General features: G+C 37.0%; 1 protein-coding gene across 1 annotated transcript; it reads right to left on the bottom strand.

Moving 5' to 3' along the window:
* Positions 1–2,351: 2,351 nt before the first annotated feature.
* Positions 2,352–11,918, bottom strand: MARCOL (MARCO like). Its single transcript, XM_032403559.1, has 5 exons — positions 11,905–11,918; positions 11,466–11,590; positions 5,201–5,811; positions 3,376–3,497; positions 2,352–2,397 (listed from the first exon to the last, which is right to left on the bottom strand). The coding sequence occupies exons 1-5, from the start codon at positions 11,916–11,918 to the stop codon at positions 2,352–2,354; spliced, it is 918 nt and encodes a 305-aa protein (XP_032259450.1).
* Positions 11,919–20,313: the final 8,395 nt, after the last annotated feature.

A 20,313-nucleotide genomic window follows, 5' to 3' on the forward strand; every position in this document is an offset into this window, starting at 1 on the left:
TTTCATGGTTTGCCTCCCCCCCTTCTTTTCCCCCCTATGTTCATTTGTTTTGTTTCTTAAATTCCACATATGAATAAAATCATATGGTATTTGTCTTTTTCTGACTGGCTGATTTCACTTAGCTTAATACACTGTAGATCCATCCACGTTGTTGCAAATGGCATGATTTCATTCTTTTCGATGGCTGAGTAATATTCCATTGTATATATATATACCACAACTTCTTTCTCCATTCATCCGTTGATGGACATTTGGGCTCTTCCCATAATTTGTTGATAAGGAAAGCCATCTCATACATAAAAGCCACCAAAACCTACCACAGATTGACCCTTCAGGAAGAAGAAAGGGCAAAGGATGACTGTGATTGTCTTGTTCAATCTTGCCACCTCAGCTAGCCATACTATGTTGAGAAATCTACTCTAAAGATCTTTGTGTAAGAAACTAGATGTAAGAGAAATACTAAAGATAAGGCACTGGAGTATCTTTCATCCTGCCCAGATTCTGGGAACTTGCCTTCTACAGATGGCAACAAAACTACTCATGGGCATAGAATAGGGGACCATTTGATCTGATAGGCACAAATGAATGGGGAGGGGAGAAAATAATGTGTAGTTAGTTATAGGTCTTATAATAGATAAGCTATGTACAATCTGTCCAAGCAAGGGAGTTGTATAGGTTCCAAAAAACTAGGGCAAGAAAACAAGAATTCTAAAATCTGTAATCGCTACATATGGCCAGAACCTCAGTATTTGAAACAATTGCTAGATATGAGAATCACCTGAGGAGCTTTTTAATAATATCTGGTTTCCTTCCCTGAGATGGTGATTCAATTGTTCTACATCAGACCCTGGGCATTCGTACCTTTTCTGGGGGAGCATTTTTAGAAGTAACTAAGATAAATGTGCAGCTCCAGTTGGGGGTAACAGAACTAGGGATGTAGAATTACCTCTGGGACTTCATTCCAACCATTTCCCACTGTTCTAAACCAGAGCTTTTGTATTTAATAGAAACATTTTATAAACTGCTCTGCAACAAGCTTTATTTAATTAATATCTGCTGAGCTTATTTTAATGTCATTTTATGTAAATCACTTTATTCTTTTGAAACACTGTATGATGCTTCTAGTGTTACGTAAGTATTAATTAATTTAAGCATATTTATTAATGGGAATTTACTCATTTCACTCCTGCTCAGAATGATCTAATTTTTTCCATGGCCTCTAGAAGGAAATAAAAATTATTTAAATATCATTAAAATTGGTCATACAACTGGCCCTGGCCTGAATTTTCTGGTGCTTCTATAAGCACTGTCAGATCCCAGAAAAAATGTACTGTATCATATAACCCATGCCCCGTATGGATCAAGGCTTTTGTTCATATCATTTATTTGCCTGAAAATTTTTGTTCCCTTTCTTCTGCATATGGTAAAGAAGGACTTTTCCTATTCTCCTTCCCTTCTCTACCCTGTGTCTTTCTGACCTTATCTTCCTATGTCCTCTTACTGGGAGGTAAACTTTTATGGAGCTGGTTCATTCACGTCTCATCAGCTGTGCCGACTCTAGGCCTTGTACAACAGGTTGCCTCTTTACCCTACCCAGCCTGGACTGTCATTCACTCCCAGATAGCTCTCATTAAGCAGCCCTGAGAAATATAAAGCTTCAGTTGCCTGGAAGTGGTAGAGTTGATACTGTACAAGGTAATCTTCAGGTGGCAGTCTAGGGACTGGGGCTCGTCAGGACAATGGTGATAGGGATAATGTAGAACAATGGATTGCACTGAAGTCTCTTCCAATCTTTGGGATTTTTTCTAGTATATCTGTAATTTCAGCTATCCTCAAGAGACTTAATCAGGGAGTAGTGATATCATAGGAAAGACAGTACCATTCATAAATAAGTCAGGGGTGATATAATCTAGGCAGCTAAATATATTTACCTAATCCTGGACCATTCCTTTTCTAAGGGAACTCTTTGGCTAAAATTTCTATCTTATCCCTTGAAAATCAATGCCACTAATTTTTTGAAGTGTTCATAAACAGTGAACTAAAAGTAAAACTTATTATTATTTTTTAAAAAATTTCACCTATTTTTCTCACCCTAATCCCCTGTGTCAGGGAAAAACCAATCTGTGTCCTATGTCCATTAGTTTGGGAAAGTCTAGAAAATAAATGATCCCAGAAATCAGAAGCAACTCTGGAACTGACTTTATTTGTAGTGGACCAAACTTGAAAATAATGTAGGATCCATCGTATCGGTAAGACTCTTGGTGACCTCAGTGGAACGCCCGAGGAAATCCAGTGCTTACAAAAATGAAAGTAGATTCTGAGGTTCCAGGTAATTTTGTTGCTGTCAATGCTTAGCTTTTCCCTTCATGGTCCAGATTCAGTTTCCCATTACTTATCCTGAAAACAGGTTAACGAAAGAAATTAAGGATCAAGAAATTGTGGCACCAACACAGAGAGAGAATGAGATTATTTAAAATTCACATGGGAACGAGCAGGTCTAAGCTTTGGCTTGCCGGTTTCACACTGAGTGCTTTGAGAAATTGTGACTTCGTGCCAGTCCTTCCTTGACCCTGGGCTAGGTGTCTCATGTATAAAATGAGAGAACAGGTGTCTCATGTTTCTTCCCGCTCTAACTTTTATGGCTATAGGGCACACTTACCTTTAACATTTATTTATTTCTGCAGGAATGATTTATTGAGCCTTTAATACGTATTTCAACTGTCAAAAACAAGAGAGGTATAATTTTTACCTCATTACTATCTTTATAGCTGAACCTTCATTAATTTTGAAAGCTGAGACATGTAACTCTTTCTTAGCCACATATTCTCATTTTAAGCAGCCTTATAATCATCGTATTTCATGTGGATGGACAAGCGTGCAACTCTTAAATGTTTGCCTGCTCACCAAATCCACTCTCTAATACTGTTATTTAAATTTAAAATACATTTTAATAGTCAAGATTAAGTAATCTATGGGATTCGTAGTCCTATTTATCCTCTGATACATTTTGTTTGCTGGCTTCAACTGCAAGAAGAAAAGCTCCATGGAAGCAGGAAATAAGAAACAATTCTGTGTGTTTTGTTCACCACCTTACCTCCACATGAGCAATGCCTGGTATATAGTGGAAGCTTAATAAATATTTGGCAAATGAATGACTCAGTAATAAATTTATTTCTACTTCAAAAGCTGAATGTATCACATTCTCTCAGAAAATGCCTGAATTTACTGTTTAAGGGTTAAGTACCTTTCATGTTTCCTTTGGACAAACACCCCAGGCACCATTGAGAGAGAACTAGAGACACAGAGAAAAATGTTTTTACTCCCTTTGGATCAGAATAATACTTCCTGATACAAAGACACCAAGAGTCATCTTACCTTTTGGCTTCATTGAATACACAGTGGTTCCCATAGGTTTTTCCATCAGAACCACAGACTGGCTTGTGGATAGATGGACACTTTGTATTTCCAGTTCGGTTCTTGCTGCTGGTTTTGCCCGTCTGCAGTAATGTGAAAGACCAACAGGCGAATAAAGGGGACCCAATTCAATTCTGAAATTGTAATTAAACCAAGAGTTATTGCTAATTAATTGTTGATTAAGCATTGCACTAAACCAATCGTTTTATTAATCCTTTTATTTTAATTTAAACTACACAACAATACTGAAAAAAGAGTAGATTTTGCTCTATTGTATAATCGCAGGCATACAGTATATTTAAGTGACAAGCCCCAGACCAGATATGGATGAAACACCCAGGCTGGGGGGCAAACCCTGAATTATGTGACTCCAGAGCCCCTGCTTTTACTACACATCAGACTGCCTCCACTTTAATTCTTTGTAGGCAAGCCTTCCCTTACCTGAGAAAATAATAATTATGGAAAAGTCATACTGGCAAATAACATATGTGGTCGTATTTTTTTTTCAGATTTATTTATTTATTTATTTATTTATTTATTTATTTATTTGAGAGAGAGAAAGAGCGTGCATGAGGGTGCGGGGAGGGGCAGAGGGAGAGAATCTCAAACAGACTCCCCGCTGGGTGTGGAGTCCCACTTGGGGCTCCATCTCACAGACCCTGTGATCATGACCCGAGCCGAAATAAAGAGTCAGACACTTAACCAATTGACACACAGGCACTCCACATATGGTCCTAATTTATTGAATCTTTCTTTCTTCTTGTCCCATGAAAGAAAATGAGGCAGGAGGTAGGATTGTGTGGAGTTAAGTATTAGCCGAGGCACTGGCTTAGAATGGAGTTACAGAATGACAGAAGCCTGTGAACAGAAAGGAGCTCTGACAGCAGACGAGAACAGAGACACTAAATGAAATTGGGAGGATCTTCAACAGGAGGCTTAGTGTTCGTAGGACGAAGAAGATGAACAAAGGAGTCATGGAAGTGCAGCTGTTTGCAGTGATGTCTCCCAAACATCATCTATTCACTCATCTGAAAAGCAGTTCAAGAGAACCTATTATATGCCTGTCTTGTTCTAGAATCTGGGGACACAGATTTAAAAAGAAATGGTACTTTCTTTAGAGGAGTTCACATTCCAATTGAACATACAGACAATCAATTACAAAGCAATATGGTACATTCTATGAGAAAGGATATCATCGGTATTTGGAATACATTTGTGGAACATCAAAGGATTCTGTACAACGTGGATGATGTATGACCAAGAGTGACATGAAATGTCCGATCATATCCAATCATGCACATGGGGTCCAGTCATTAAAAAATCCTAAATTATATGCTCAGGAGTTTGGGTCTTATCTTCTAGGCAGTAAGGTGTCACTGAAGAATTTCCAGCAGGGCAGTGATAGAACAGATGAGATTTGTGATTTAGAAATACCACTTCAGTGGCTTGTAGATTAGGGATGGGATGGAGATGGGCATGAACGTCAAATCTGGTGGGGATGGGGACTCAGTTCACGGAGGTCTGACCTAGTCCAGTATAGGTAGAAAGGTTGGAGTGGAAGACAATAGAAGGGAATGAGAAATGGAATGGAAGAGCATGGCTCATTAATGATCATAGGTGTATATGAAAATGACCACCTCCTCCAGATTCCTCCTCATTTTGTTGAATCACTATCACCACAAAGTATCTGTCATTAGTACAGTATATTTTGTTAACTATTTCAAGTCTTGGAAAATAGAATGGCTAAGTTAAGAGAGGGAAAAAAAACAAAGAAACGAACACTAACCTGAATCTCCGTTATATTGGCATTCAAAGGGTTGCCTACATTTTTTCTTTCTTCTTGAAAGAAAGATCTTGATTTCCCTTGTTGGCTAGACCATCCTGGTCTTCTTTGCTGGCCAGATGACCCTGAGCCCCCTTGCTGACTAGATGACCCTGGCTTCCCTTGCTGGCTGGAAAACCCTGGACCCCCTTGCTGGCCAGATGATCCTGGCTTCCCTTGCTGGCCAGATGACCCTGGACGCCCTTGCTGGCCAGATGATCCCGGTTTCCCTTGCTGGCTAGAAGATCCCGGTTTTCCTTGTTCATTAGAAGCTTTAGCATTCCCTTTTGGATTAGAGTCTCCTGAATTCCCTTGCAGACTCCCAGACTGATTGAGAACTCCTGGCCTTCCTTGCTGATTAAAATTCCCTGGTTTCCCTGGCTGCTTAGAATACCCTGGTTGTCCTTGCAGGCTAAATGTTGCTTGTTTTCCTTGTGTATTGCTACCTCCTTGCTGATTAGATTCCTGTTGTTCTCCTTGATGGTTAGCTTCATTTCTTCTCTCTAGAATAAATGCAGGTTCTGGACCCTCTTGTGGTTTAAAAACACTTGTTTTCAAAATCTGGGTTGAAGACACTGGAATGATACCATAAGCACAAAAATAAAATAAAGTTATTTAACTTCAAGAATTTAAAATCAACAGCATTCATCCCCAGATGTAGTATGTATTTTACACCTCTTTGATTTGTTTTTTTACCAAACCTCAAGACAGAAGCTTTGCATAACTTCTCATAACCTTAATGTTTTGGTTCCTCCATTTTTCCTTAACTGTATTACATGGTTTCTAAAAATCACGGGGTCAAATCAGCCTGTCCCATTTCTAAATCAGAGTCTGAATTACTTGAGCTGAACTATTTGTGCTTCATACTACAAATTCCTTTTAATGATTTCCTGATTAATCAAACAGTCTCTGAGTTATGACTATTATAAACTCCCTCTACATCACAGAACCATTTCCCGGATTCCCAACCTCACGCTACAGAAGATGCTATCATCAATTTTCCAGACATAAAACCCGACAGGCAGGCATGAGCCCTCCTTCCATGTTCTCTTCTCCATCTCCATATATACTTTCTGTAGGTGTTTTCTTCCCTCCTCGCCCCTGTTCCTAAGGCAGTGATTTTCCTTCTTCTTCAGAACATCAGCTTTATGTCCACCATTTCCCATAAGGGCCGTAGCGTCAATCAATCAGTCCTACTCTCGGGTGGTTTTTTGTTTCTTTCTTTTGTGCTCAAACTACTGGAGGAGGTGGTAGATATTAAGTGACCATTTCTTTTTTGTTTTTTGCGACTATTTCTTAAAACCTAAGTTTCATAACCCATCTACTCTGTTTCTCAAATTGGTTTTGGAAGTTTATCCATTACTATATACATATATATATCTTATATACATATACACATATACATATATATAAGATTTATTCAAATTCTATTCCAAAATAAGCAGGGTTTAGACAATAATCCATAAGTGAATGGAATGGCTTTCGAGTTGCTGAGTGCAATGGAATTCTATCGGGTCTTATGTTTCTTGTCTTTGGTTTGGTACAAGTGTTTCTTTTTGGCTTCCTCACTTTTTTGTTTATTTATTTATTTATTTTAAATTTTTTTTATTAACACATGATGTATTATTTGTTTCAGGGGTACAGGCCTGTGAGTCATCATCACCTTTTCTGTTTAATGGCTCTCCTTTTCCCTTCACTTTCTCAATTTGGGGTTTCCTCAAAAGTTGTCTTCAGGCTTGTATTGTTTTTCTTCACAGGCATCCTTGGTAATTTTTTCAATTTATATAACTTGAAATCATTTCAGTGTGGATGGTTCCAGTCTTTACCTGGAGTTTCACTTGCATTTGCAATTGGCCCGCTTCATATTTTCACAAGCGTACACACTTGTGCATTCAGGTAAATTTAACTAAAATCAAATGCCTTGTTAATTATTATCCATTGAGCATGCTATGGTATATTACATTGCTGGTGGTTAAGGTCTTACCCAGGCGTAGGAGCTTGGCACTTGGTAACCTGGCTTACTAACTGTGGTGAAGTGTGGGTGGGGTCTGTGGGTATGATCTAGCCATTCTTTCAATTTGTCAAAAAGTATACTTGAAGAGACCATTACTATGCTAGAACTATAGTAAGATCTAGACACACAGCCATGAATAAGACATTGTTATTCTGCCACCAAGAAGCTGGAAAGTCTAATAGTGGGCGCAAACAAGCAAACAGGCATTTGTAGTCGTATGAACGCTGCTATAATGTGAGAAGTCAATTAGACAATAGACCCAGAGTCAAGATATCAGATAGTAGGGCATTGTCTCTCCTTCCTGGAGGAGGTGACACATAAGAAGGATAGGCTATAGCTAGAAAAATGGATAAGAAAATAATTATTTTCAGCAGAGAGATGAGTAAATGCATGAGTTGTAAGAACCAAACAGTGTTCCTTAACAAGCAGTAACTTTGAGAAGAAATCAATTAGAATAAAGATGTGGATGAAATGGTAAAAACTAGATCAGCTGATCTATTTTCTTTGTTAATTGTTTGTTTTTTTAATAGGTCATACAGCAAATTACATTTAATTTCAAAGATGCAAAAGGATAAATAGTTTAAAATAACTTTCCCTTCCTTTCCTGTCCCAACCCGCCTTGGACACAATTACATTTACTAGGTTTTTCTGTATTATTCCAGAGATGTTTTATGTATTTACAAATATAAGGGGTATATTTTTCCACACAATTAATAGCACATCATACACTGCTCTACTCCTTATTGTCTCCCTTGGCTGCACAGTGAGGTTTCTCTATATCGATACATATAGAGCACCTTTATTGTTTTCCCTAAGGACTGCACACTATTTCATTTGTTAAATTTACCATAATTTCTTTAAATGGCCTTCTAGCAATGGATAGCTATTGCATTTCCCCTCTTCTACTAGTACAAACAATGATATAATGAAAATGTGATTAATATATCATTGCTCACATGGCTAAATTTGTAAAATAAAAACCGGGGGTGGAATTCTTGAGTAAAAAAGAGAACTAAAATATCAGAATGTGGTTTAAACATGGGTTTTTTTAAGTTAAACTTTTGCCAAAGAATTATCCTCAGTTTTTGTTTTGTATTTTCTCTTCCGATTTTACAAACTAAATACAGTCTTGGCATTGCTTTATATTGTAACAGGCATTCCTGATCCCTCTCTGTCTGCTCTTCCTCGCGCTCCCCCTCCCTCTCTCTCAAATAATAATAAAATCTAAAAAAACAAAACAAAACAAATTGTTCTGTATTGATAGAATGGGCTGCTTCTTTAGATTGTGAATTTTTCAAAACCAAGAGTACTCGATGAGGTGCTCGAAACTGTTGTGCCTTAAAGTGAGATACAGGAGCCAGGAGCTAATGAGAATGAGTCCTGGGACCCTGTGGGAATGACTCATCCAAAGGAGTCAGAAGTTAACCATTGTTGTTACTAAGGGACATGGGCACCTCATCAGTAGATCCTCTTACTTTTCCAGAGTTTCTAGAAATCCATTTTTTTTATGTGCACTTCTTCAGTTTTCAAATGTTGACATCTATGAAAAGAAGTGACTGTGTGTGGGCTAAGAAAATCCTGAAGCCATATCCAGCTTGTTTGCCATTTGTTGGAGACCTCTGCTTTAGCAACAGTATGCTGAAAAGTATGTGATACTGGTATTCTCTGAGTGCTGATCTTGGTTTTTCCACATACTCAATTTGAGACTTTGGAAACAACCTTCTCAAAGATGTCATTTTTCACAATATTTCTGAATTTTTTCTTCTGCTTTCCCCCCTTTCCTTCCTTTCTTTTTCTTTCTTTCTTTTTTCTTTCTCTTTCTCTTTCTTCCTTCCTTCCTTCCTTCTTTTTCTTTCTTTCTTTCTTTCAAAATACCAGCAACATCTTTATTTGAATGTCAATGTTTGTCAACCATTAAACTGATTTTTCATTATGCAATTCAATATAAGAGGCAATCTTCAGTTTGTATGCAACATTACTCTGAAAAAAAGACTGTTGGAAAATCCTTCCTGCTTGTACTTCAAAAATATTTCTTTCACAAGAAACTCATGTTTTAAAGCTATCTTTATACATGAAGTGCCCCATTAATCTGCCTGGTACAGGTATAGCATGATGATTCACCTTAATGCTCATAAAGAGGTTTTTTTTTTCAAGTTTTTATTTAAATTCTAGCTAGTTAACATATGGTAAAATTGATTTCAGGTGTAGAATTTAGTGATCCATCACTTACATATTCCATTCTTTTCAACCCAGCAAATATCTTACCTGTCATAGATCAGCTAAAAATGCCATCCCGGCAATGAAGTTTTCTATTAACGCATTGCAATAATTTCCTATAATTCTTAGGATATGAATTGCTTTAGCTTGGCTCCCAAGGCTCTTTATGAACTAATTCCTTTCATCCTTGATCATGCCCAAACTTATTTCCATTTCCAAGTTTTGATTTTTGAATTGTGTGTTGTTATTTCTTAAATTATTATTATTCTTTTTTATTTTTACTTTTTGGATTGTGTTGTTTTCATGTTTGTCCTTCTCTTTCCTTGTACTACTCTTCCTCCAAATTTACATGGGACTGAATATATTTAAGCCCTCAGGATTGAGTTCAAAGTAACCAGTTTCAAATAATTCCTTTCTCTAAACTGTACCCACTTTTCTGCATCTTATGTCTTAATTTGATTTCCTTTATAAATTTATTGATAACTGAAAAAATATTTTTATCCTTTTTTTTTTTAGAGAGAGAAAGAGAACATGCACATGCTCGAGGTGGAGGGAGGGCTGGGGGAGGGTCAGAAGGAGAGGGAGAGAGAGAATCCTAAGCAGGCTCCACGCCCAGGGTAGAGTCCACCACAGGACTTGATCTCACCACCCGGAGATCATGACCTGAGCCAAAATCAAGAGTCGGATGCTCAACCAACTCAGGCACCCCCTGAAAATATATTTTTAAAATATATTTTGTGCACCCACTTAAATCTTAAAGCATGATGCTTTGTAGTAGAGATCTTCACCCCATTCTTGGAGTGGTAGTTGGTATCTTATAAGCATTGAAAAATTATTTAAGCAATTAATAAATGGAATACTTCATTCATCGGGATTTTCTAAAAAACAGGAGCATATCAAACTACATTTTAGTAAGTTGGGATACATTTGTCTCTCCAAGTAGTCTGTAAACACACTGAAGATGCCAAGCTTGTCTGTCCATCTTTAGATTTCTAAGCACCTACAACATGCCAATAAACCTATACTTCCAAAGTTTTTCACAATTTACCACACATAGAAGCTTACCGTATTTTATGTAGTACAGGTAGTTAACTGATAAAGCTGATAAAACCAATAAAGCCCGAGACAACTATCCTACAGGCTTCAGCTGTTCCTGAACCTATTCAGCTCCTTCGATGACTGAAGGGACCCACAGTCTGTCTCATGTGGTACTTATTTCTTGTCTCTGCATACAAGCTGAGAAGCTCTAAAACACACACACTCAGTGTGTCTCTTAGGGCAAAATACTTCCGTCACTACACTATATACTAAAGAATGCTAATTTGGGTCAGATAATATATATTTTCTTGGACCGAGTTTTGTTAACCTTGAGTTCATCTGCATAAGTCTGAAGAACTGAGATTCAAAGCACTGACGGGTGAATTCTGGGTTTGAAAAATGTAATACTCTAAGCCCTGTGTTTGTTTTCAAGTGGTATCATTTCAGACTCAGGTGGTCTAACTAAATCAAACAGGTGGCTCCACTGTGACCCAAAAATAACATCAATGTCGAAAGTCTGCCAAGGTACCTTTATTGAAACTGTTGTCTTTTATGCATGATAACAGGTGGGAAATACCCCGCAAAAGATATTGAGTAACAGGGACCAAATCTTCTGATGCAAATGACAAACGGAGCGCACCTCTAGCCTTGCAGTGTCTGAGGAGTCAACATTTCCCATTGTGTTTGAAACCAAGCTTTCCATTTTTTTTCCTGAAAGAAAAGATGGTGCTCAGAATGAAATGTAGTGGAAATGGGTTCAGCCCAGACTGGATGAATTGGGAGAGGGCACTTCGGTTTTCTAGGTCTCTCTCTTTGGGGATAATTACATTGTCTTATTCTAATTAAGAGTTATCTGTACAATACTTAGAACGGTAAAGGCTTAACCAGTACTTTCCCAAGCCCATACCCCACTGGCCCAAACTAAGTGTGCATTTCTAGAAGCTGCTTCCACGTGCTTACATAGCTGCTTTGCAGAATTCACAGCCATTGCGGTAAGTTTGCCCGTCAGAACCACACACCGGTTTGTGGATCTTGGGACAGGGTTTTCCACCTGTAGCTGGTTTCTCAGAGTTGCTGCAAAAAGCCTGTAATTTAAATGAAGTGCTTTTTTTAACTTCATGAATAATGCCATTGACGTCATTAGTTCTCTCAAGGAACGGAAAGATATGCTACATTTATGCTTAGAAATTCTTTTAAAAAGCACATATTTTATTATTCCAACAAAGATATATGTTGAAAATAAAAAGTAATAAAAGTTACATGTAGTCCTAGCACCCAGAGATGTCCTTTGTGAGCATTTGTTTTTCTTTCCATTTCTTCTCTATGCATTGCATTTCCAGTTTTATATTAAAAATAGAATCACATTGTATATATGTCCCATTCATTCTTTATCACTTACCTTTTCTGTACCATTATGCACATCCTAGAAAGCAGGATTTTTGTGGTGTAATACTCCATCATAAAAATTTGAAATGATTTATTTTACTAATACCCCATTGTTGTATATTTCTTCTTTTGTACACTAATTGAGTCAAAATCACCATTTTATATATAAAATACTTGTACGTATTCTGATTACTTTCTTAGGGTATGCTCTTATGAGAAGAATTGCTATCTCAAAGGTCATAACTTTTAATGCTCCCAATACTGATTGCCAAACTGCTTTATCATAAGTGCATATCCAAGTATAAATTCTTTATCTCTTGGAATTTTCTGGAGAAATCTGTCAATTTGTCTAAGTGTCTTTTATAAGTCACTCCTCAACACAGCTAGAAGTGTCTCGAGATAATAAGCCATATCGGATTCATCTTTATCCATTTCCTAGGAAAGGACCTGGTAAAAGTCAAATATCGAAAAAATATTTATTGGGGCACCTCGGTGGCTCAGTTGTTAAGCATCTGCCTTTGGCTCAGGTCATGATCCCAGAGTCCTGGAATCGAGCCCCACATCGGGCTCCCTGCTCGGCAGGAAGCCTGCTTCTCCCTCTCCCACTCCCTCTGCTTGTGTTCCTGCTCTTGCTGTCTCTCTCTCTTTGTCAAATAAATAAATAAAATATTTTCAAAAAAGAAAATATTTTTCTTCACCCTCCAAATCCACAGAACCACTGCATCTGGCATTCATGTACCTTTTTCCATCAACTAATGCCTACTCAGTACCTACTAAATGTCATCCGGCAAGGCACTAGAAGTCACATAGTTATTAAGTCATAAAAACCAAAGTCAAATGAGGACAGTTTAACTCCAGAGCCTACATTCTTAGCCATTTCACATTATGATCATACAGGAGGCCACTAATAGAGCCAAACGGGTCCATTACTAACCTCTGAAAACACTTTGCTTTTCAACACTACATTACCCCTTCTTCCTGGAAAAACTTTTCCCTTTCATATCATTCTTTAATGTACATCTCAAGTACCACCTGATATTCAAAATTTTCATAATAACTCTCAGGCAAAAATGGATTTTTCCTGTTTCCAAATGCCTACAAACATTATTTGATACCAACCTTCAATAATGCAAACATGTTTGTTTTTTAAAAAAAAATTTTTTTTCTTGATGCAAACTTCTTGAAGAAAGGGGATAAAAAATATATACATATATAATCATGTTCTATCATTGATCTCTTCATTAGCTATTTATCTCTCTACCTGCCAATCATACAAACAATGCATGTTTATAATAGAATTTTTTAAAAACACAGAGCAGTACAAGAGGGATTTACTTAAAAACCCAGAATCCATTATCCACAAATTTGATATTTTCTATGTTGATATAGTTTTTAAAATATGGTCACTCAATTGACAGCATTTTACCAAATGCTTTTTAAACCTGAAATATACTTTCAGTTCCTATCTGTGTCTAGTAACATATATTTTATATGACCATTTTGAATAGTTGTATAGCCATTTTGAATAATTACCATGTTATACAGATTATTATGCAAATCCCCATTTAGAAACATTTAGTTTGTTTCCTTGTTGTTTTGCTATGCAAACAATACTGCCCTTTTGGTACAACCCCAGTTCTTTTCTCAGGCTGCATTTCTAGAAGTAAAGTCTCTGTGTCTGAATTTGCCTTTTTAAAGGCTTTTGATGCAGATATCCAGTAAAAAGTCAGGAATCATTTTTTCGTATGTGTATTTCCTGTATGTCTTGAATGTAATAGATGCTTAGTAAGCGTTGTTAAATAGTAGGGAGGATAGGATAAATAATTATTGAATTTAATAGAGAGCCTGGGATAAAGTGTGTTTACAGATCTTCCTCTTAAGAATAGAGAACAAACTTTCAGTGCCCACCTTTGTATCCTTCTTTCTTTACCAGTGCTTCAACCAGAGAAAAGTCTGCATTTATTACTTCCCCTGCTGAAATTTTGCTTTTGCATTTATTTAATCAAAAGATATGTCTTTGAAAAGTAATAAATCCAATGTTCTAATTTTGCAGGTGGGGACTCCGAGGGCTCACTTACTTTTGGAAGAAATGCTTCCAACATTTCCATGACGTGGTAATGGAGATAGAACTAACGCTTTGATATCTTAATACACTGTGATTTTTCTGGGTTGCTTTTCGTCTTTATTTATCTGTCACGGTGATGATTGGAAAGCATTTTTCCAAGCACCTAGTTTTGAATATTAAGTCCCTTCTCCCAAGAAGTTCCTATTCATACTTACATATCTGCTTGCAAATTAGTTGGTATTAAAAGCATCATAGCAATAATGCAGTTTGTAAAGCTGAAGTCATGATTTCATTGCAATGATCTTCAACATGTTTTTGTAGACTTAAAAGTTCAACAGGAAAATATATTCCTCTACCTGCCACACAGAATGTCATTTTCCCCATGTGGTAAAGAGGGGAACAAGACAGAATATTAGAAATATCAGCCTAAGGATTAGAAATATCAGAGTTAAGCAGATTGTCATCAACCTGGATAGCATAAATTCGTCATTGTCTTGGAACAAGAATCTGACTTGTTATCTTTATGCTTTCTGCAGTCACCATATGGGATAAAAGATATTTAGGTGGTATTGAAACACATGAAGAGGGGCGCCTGGGTGGATCAGTCATTAAGCGTCTGCCTTCGGCTCAGGTCATGATCCCAGGACCCTGGGATCCAGGACTCTGGGATTGAGCCTCCCATCAGGCTCCCTGCTCCGCGGGAAGCCTGCTTCTCCCTCTCCCACTCCCCCTGCTTGTGTTCCCTCTCTCTGTCAAATAAATAAATAAAATCTTAAAAAAAAAAAAACACATGAAAACTGCAGATTTAAATAAAATATTTAGTCCTGTCAATTGGCAAAATAGTTTCAAAGAAGCTAAGTATTTGGTATGATGTAGTTTAAGCAATGACTGAATTTGGCTAGTTTTTTTCCAAACATTTTCTGTTGCAAAAACAACGTCTGATACAGAGTTTACATTTGATGGGACAGAGGGGACTTACTTTACCAGAAGTTAATCTTTAAAAATAATCAAATTCTCCTTTTATTTTCCTTCTTATTTATCATGATTCTGTTTTCAAAAATTTATTTTCTCTCTTTTTGTTATTTAGCTTCCTTTTTAATTCCCTTTTGTACGATTCCCTAAAGAAATCAATTTAATTTCTTTACTGTGTGCTCAATAAACGTCGATTGAGTGCCAACCTTGTGCCAGTGAGTTGGATTTCCAAGATCATCTAATTAAATGTCTAATGAAAATTTTACAATCAAATTTTTCCTCAAGAAAGTAACTGTTGCTTAAAAAGAGTTGAGGAGATTGAGGAGATAAAACAAGTACATGGGATTTTAGATTAGATCCCATACTAGAAAGATGGTATTTCTGGGACAATTGGTGAAATTTGGATAAGATGATAGATTAGTTAACAGTTACATGTCAGTGTTAAGATCCTGATTTTGATGACTGTGCTAAAGTTATGTGAAATGTTAAAATGGTATTTCTTCGAACTATTTTTACTGTTTTTTTAAAATCAAGTTATTTCAAAATGAAAAAGTAAAAAAAACTTCAAAAAATAAGTACAAAAAAAATAAGTACAAAAAAGTCCATTTAGACCTCTTCATCAACATATTTTAAACTAAGTTTTCAGGGCACCTGGGTGGCTCAGTTGGTTAAGCGACTGCCTTCAGCTCAGGTCGTGATCCTGGAGTCCCGGGATCGAGTCCCACATTGGGCTCCCTGCTCAGCAGGGGGTCTGCTTCTCCCTCTGACCCTCTTCCCTCTCGTGCTCTCTGTCTCTCATTCTCTCTCAAATAAATAAATAAAAAATCTTTAAAAACAAAAAAACAAAAAAAAACCCCTAAGTTTTCAGGTAAGATATGTAGATAAAAAAGGCACATCTCAAAATTTTTGTAGTAGGCTAATTTTTGGAAAGTAGAACTGATAATACATTTCACATCAGATAATCTTCTTATATATTCGCTATCATTTGCTGAATCTTTCATTCATCTTTAAACTAGGATTCACAAAGAAGAGAAAACATTTTTCTGACCTTAAAGAGCTCATGTCCTAATAGAGAAGACTATTTGTGAATAAAATAAATGTTGAATCAAGTACATTAATAAAATCCAACAGAAATACTGATGAGAATGCAATGAATCATTGGTGGGGACGATAGATGGAAGTGATTTTGCCGGTGGGAGATTTCTATATATGCAGGGCACATGAGAGGGGCTGTAAGAGTCCTTCGGACCGAGAGAATGGGCGCACTTTAATGATGGCGCAGACAGTGGCTGGTGATTGTCTTTCAGATAAAGAACAACATCAGCAACAACATCTGAGAGGTCCTGGCTGGCCAGGGACTGTGGGCCACCTGGTATGGGCAATGCCCTGGTCACAGGCAGGTAAAGAATGAATGAGGTGAAACAGGGACACTGCCCACAGATTGGAAATGGACTCGAATGCAAAGCTAAAGAATTTAGATATCACCTTCTGAGCAGGTGAAAAGTATCTATGATTTTAAAGTAGAGAATCAAGTGACAGAAGTTAAATGTTAGACTATTCTTTGGTATCGGTGTGCAGGATATTTGTTGAGTGGATTAAATGTTCAAAAGCATTGAAGTTGTTTCTCCTTATATGTCTTTACAAACATTTTGTGAAAAATATTTAATGTTCAATTAGAAAGGTAAAATTATAAATGTAACTTAGTTATTAAAATGTAATCATAAAATTGTCATTTAATAATAGCTAATTTGTATTTAGCGTTTATTATGTGCTAAACACTCTTATGGGCTGTATATAAATTAACTCACATAATACTGAATTAAGTGCTATTATTAGCTAAATTTTATTGATAAACTGAGGCACAGAATACTGAAGTAAGTTACCTAAAGTCAAACATTTAGTGAGTAATAGGGCTGGAATATGAGCCTAAATATTCTCTTTCTCAAAGCTCATATTTCAAAAAATAGGCTAAACCACTCTACCGTATCTCTTTGTATTTGAAGGTATGTATGTATTTTTTTAATGTAGGTACTATTCTTATTGTTACTATTGTTTTTATTGTAGACCTTCTCAAGAACGTTGATCCTGTAATTACTAACTGCTAATACAAACTGCCAGAGGATTCGCTATTCATGAGTCTGGATAGACTCACTCCGTATACTCAAGTATGTTTACAGAAATTTAGAGCTGTGATTCTCCAATTTTAATGTGTGCCAAAATGGCAGGGGGCTTCTTAAAATGAAGATTGCTCAGACTCAAAATCCCTAGATGTCCTGCTTCAATTGATAATGTAATATGTCTGTGTAAGAAGCAGGAATGTGCATTTTATGAAGCATTTGTAGTGATGTTACGAACAAGGTACACAGATCCAGAGTTACTGTACATTCTGAGTCGCCTGGGATGCTATCAGTTTTTTTTATTATCTTTTTGGTATAACTATTATATACACTACTTTCACTTTTAAAATTATCCTGATTTGGAAAATAAATGATATTCACCCCATACTTTTATAAACACTGCCTATAAACTCCTTATAGGGAAATGAGACATCTGACTAATTTCAGGAAAATGGGAGGTGATTTTTGAGTCCTTTGGGGCCTCTGCACCCGTGATGACACTCTATGTCAGTGTGTCAGGCTACCATCCCGGCTTCTCACCAGGCTAGCCAAATGACCTCTGAAGTTCTTAACAGAACAGCCACTGGGCCCCTCAGCTCAAGATCTGCTATTGTTGTAAGACAGCCTCTTATGACTGAAGAGGACCCATGAGAGAGTACATACCTGAGAACCTCCTTGGCTTACAGCCTCTGCAATGAGAGAACACACACTGATAAATCACAACAGCTCAGAAGAATTCCAGAATTTAACAGCTAAAATTATCCTTAGTGATTGTCCATTACAACTGTCTTACTTTATGGATGAAAAACTGAGGCCCAGAGAAGGGAAGAAAATTGTTCAGGACACACAACCTCCTAGCCACACAACTGAGCCAGAGGCCAGATTACAAATGCCCAGTACAAAGCTCTTTTTCCTACATTTGCTATTTATGATTTATATGACTTTTATCCAAGCATGTGGTTCACTTCGTTAGGGTTTATCTTAAAACTGAGCTATTCTTGAAGAAAGGAAGGCAGAGTCTGGATCTATTCTTTGTCAAAAAGGTATATATTTAACCAGAAAAAAAGTTGAAAATTCCAGAATCCAGAAACCATTTGATTGAAAGATAACCAAGACAACTGGCAAACAAGTGCCAATATAATAATATAATACAAAAGAATTTCAAGAACACTTAAAAAAAGTCAGGATTCATCAGCATTCCCCACTAACACTATCCACCATCGACTTGGAAGATTTCTATGTTTTAAGCACCATATCAAATCTTACATACATTAAGTCATTCCAATCATCCCAAAGAGAAGCAAGTTGAGCTCTGGGGCAAATAACTGGTCTAAGGACATATACTTCATAAATGGCAGAGCCAGGATTCAAACCCAGGTCTTCCAGGCTTTAGAGCCAAGCTACTTACGCATAATCATTTATTGAAAGAAGTCTTAGAACAGGTTAGGTTCACACTCTCTTTTTTCATGTGATGAAATAGAGGCCAGGAGTGAGTTGCTCAATATTAAAGAAGAAGATAGTAGCATAATGAGGATTAGAAGTCAAATCTTAGCACACCAGTAGTGGGCACTTTCTACTTCTCTCTGTCTGAGTCTCTCTTTCTAATTATCTCTCTACTTTGTTTACCTACTGGGAAAATAAGAATGACTCAGCTTTCTGTAAAACGAAAGCTTCTCAGGAAAATTCTGGCAGTTGAACTCCTTAGATAAGAATTTCTTGAAGGTGACTTTAAATGAGAATTTCTAATTTCACTATAAATTGTTTCTTTGAGGAATGAAGCTTCTGCTGTTAATTGTGGTCTGCTGAGGGGAACAAAATTAATCGGCCTGGAACTCCTAGATTAGCCACTTGGGGCCCATGTGACCTAGGATAGGCCATGTCATCCTATGAGATGTAACACTGTTTTTACGATAGGATAAAACCATCTTTTGTGTAGCATTGTACTGATAATTAAAGTAGCTAGTTCGCAAATAAAAGTTCCTTCTCAATTAAAAATGTGATGGGCAGTCACCATCATTAACCATCCTTATCATCATCATTATCATTGTCATCATTAACAACATCACATCAAGACTGCTGACCCTAACCAGTCTGGTCCAGAATGTCATTTCTCACACATATAGTACTCACCTGCAAAAAGGAACAGAGAGGCCATGCTGACCAAAAGCAGAAAGCCGCCTGATGGCTTCATGGTCAGGGAGGCCTACAAGATCTGTAGGGAATGTGTTAATAGAGTCCACCACTGTGGATGTTCTACAGGCTGTATTTATACGTGGATTCATACGCATGCATCGAAGTATATACATTTGTCAACCAGCCAGATTCTCCACCCTGATTGTGCAATCTATTTCCCCAGCGATTAGAGACACCAGAAACCAAAGAAGCTTATTTCATGCCTTTTCCAAACAGTCAGGGATAATGGCCAAAAGTGATGGTTAGACAGAATGAAATGAATTACATGTAACACACACAGAATTTGCTCTGAGATCGAGGAATTCATTAGGCAGACTAAGAACATAACCCTAATAGTCATTACATTAAAAATCCAGACATGCAAGGTGAATGTGAATTGGAGGCTGTGTCTTTCAATCCCTTGCTTTTAGGTAGCACATGTGTGTTGGTTCTTACTCAATATTTTTATTCTAGCAAGTTTTTCACAGGTGGATTTTAGTCATTGTGTATAAATGCCATCTACACTTACCATCTTCCTCTTTCTCAAACACACAATGTACTAGAGCTCTTGTACTCACTCTTTCCTCTGCCTGGAAAAGTCTTGGCTGAGAAACTTGAATAGTTCCTTTTTTTCTAGAAATATCAGTTCACATATTACTTGCTCAGTGAAGATTTCCCTGACAATTCAAAGTACACCTACCCCAATCAGATTAATTGTGCTTACTGCCTTCTTAGTTCTTTTCAATATCTAAAATTATCTTTCTCATTTCATTATTTACTTGTATATTTTCCCACCAAATAAATACATATCCACACACAGTCATACACACAAATGCATGCACCTACATGCTAGGATATGAGCTCATGGATCTTTTCCACTACTGTGTCTCCATGTCTCCATACGTAGAACAATGTCTTGCACATAGAAGCATGTAGAATGATTCTGGTTTTACAAACGTTAACCAATAAAAATTCCTTCCTTCTTTCAAAAATAATAATTGAGCACCAATTGTTCCAAATATTACCAGACCCTGAAAATGCAGTAAAAACAAAGACAGATTCATAGAGCTTACATTCTTCACTCTTTTCTCAGACA

The sequence above is a fragment of the Phoca vitulina genome, unplaced genomic scaffold (assembly GCF_004348235.1).
Source record: "Phoca vitulina isolate PV1807 unplaced genomic scaffold, GSC_HSeal_1.0 scaffold6, whole genome shotgun sequence".
Taxonomy (NCBI): Eukaryota; Metazoa; Chordata; class Mammalia; order Carnivora; family Phocidae; genus Phoca; species Phoca vitulina.

Coding starts and splice junctions, on each gene's coding strand:
- MARCOL (XM_032403559.1), bottom strand. Junction 5,812..11,465: donor GAATTCTGCAAAGCAGCTAT/GTAAGCACGTGG, acceptor GTATCATTCCAG/TGTCTTCAACCCAGATTTTG. Junction 3,498..5,200: donor CCAATATAACGGAGATTCAG/GTTAGTGTTCGT, acceptor ACATTACTGCAG/ACGGGCAAAACCAGCAGCAA.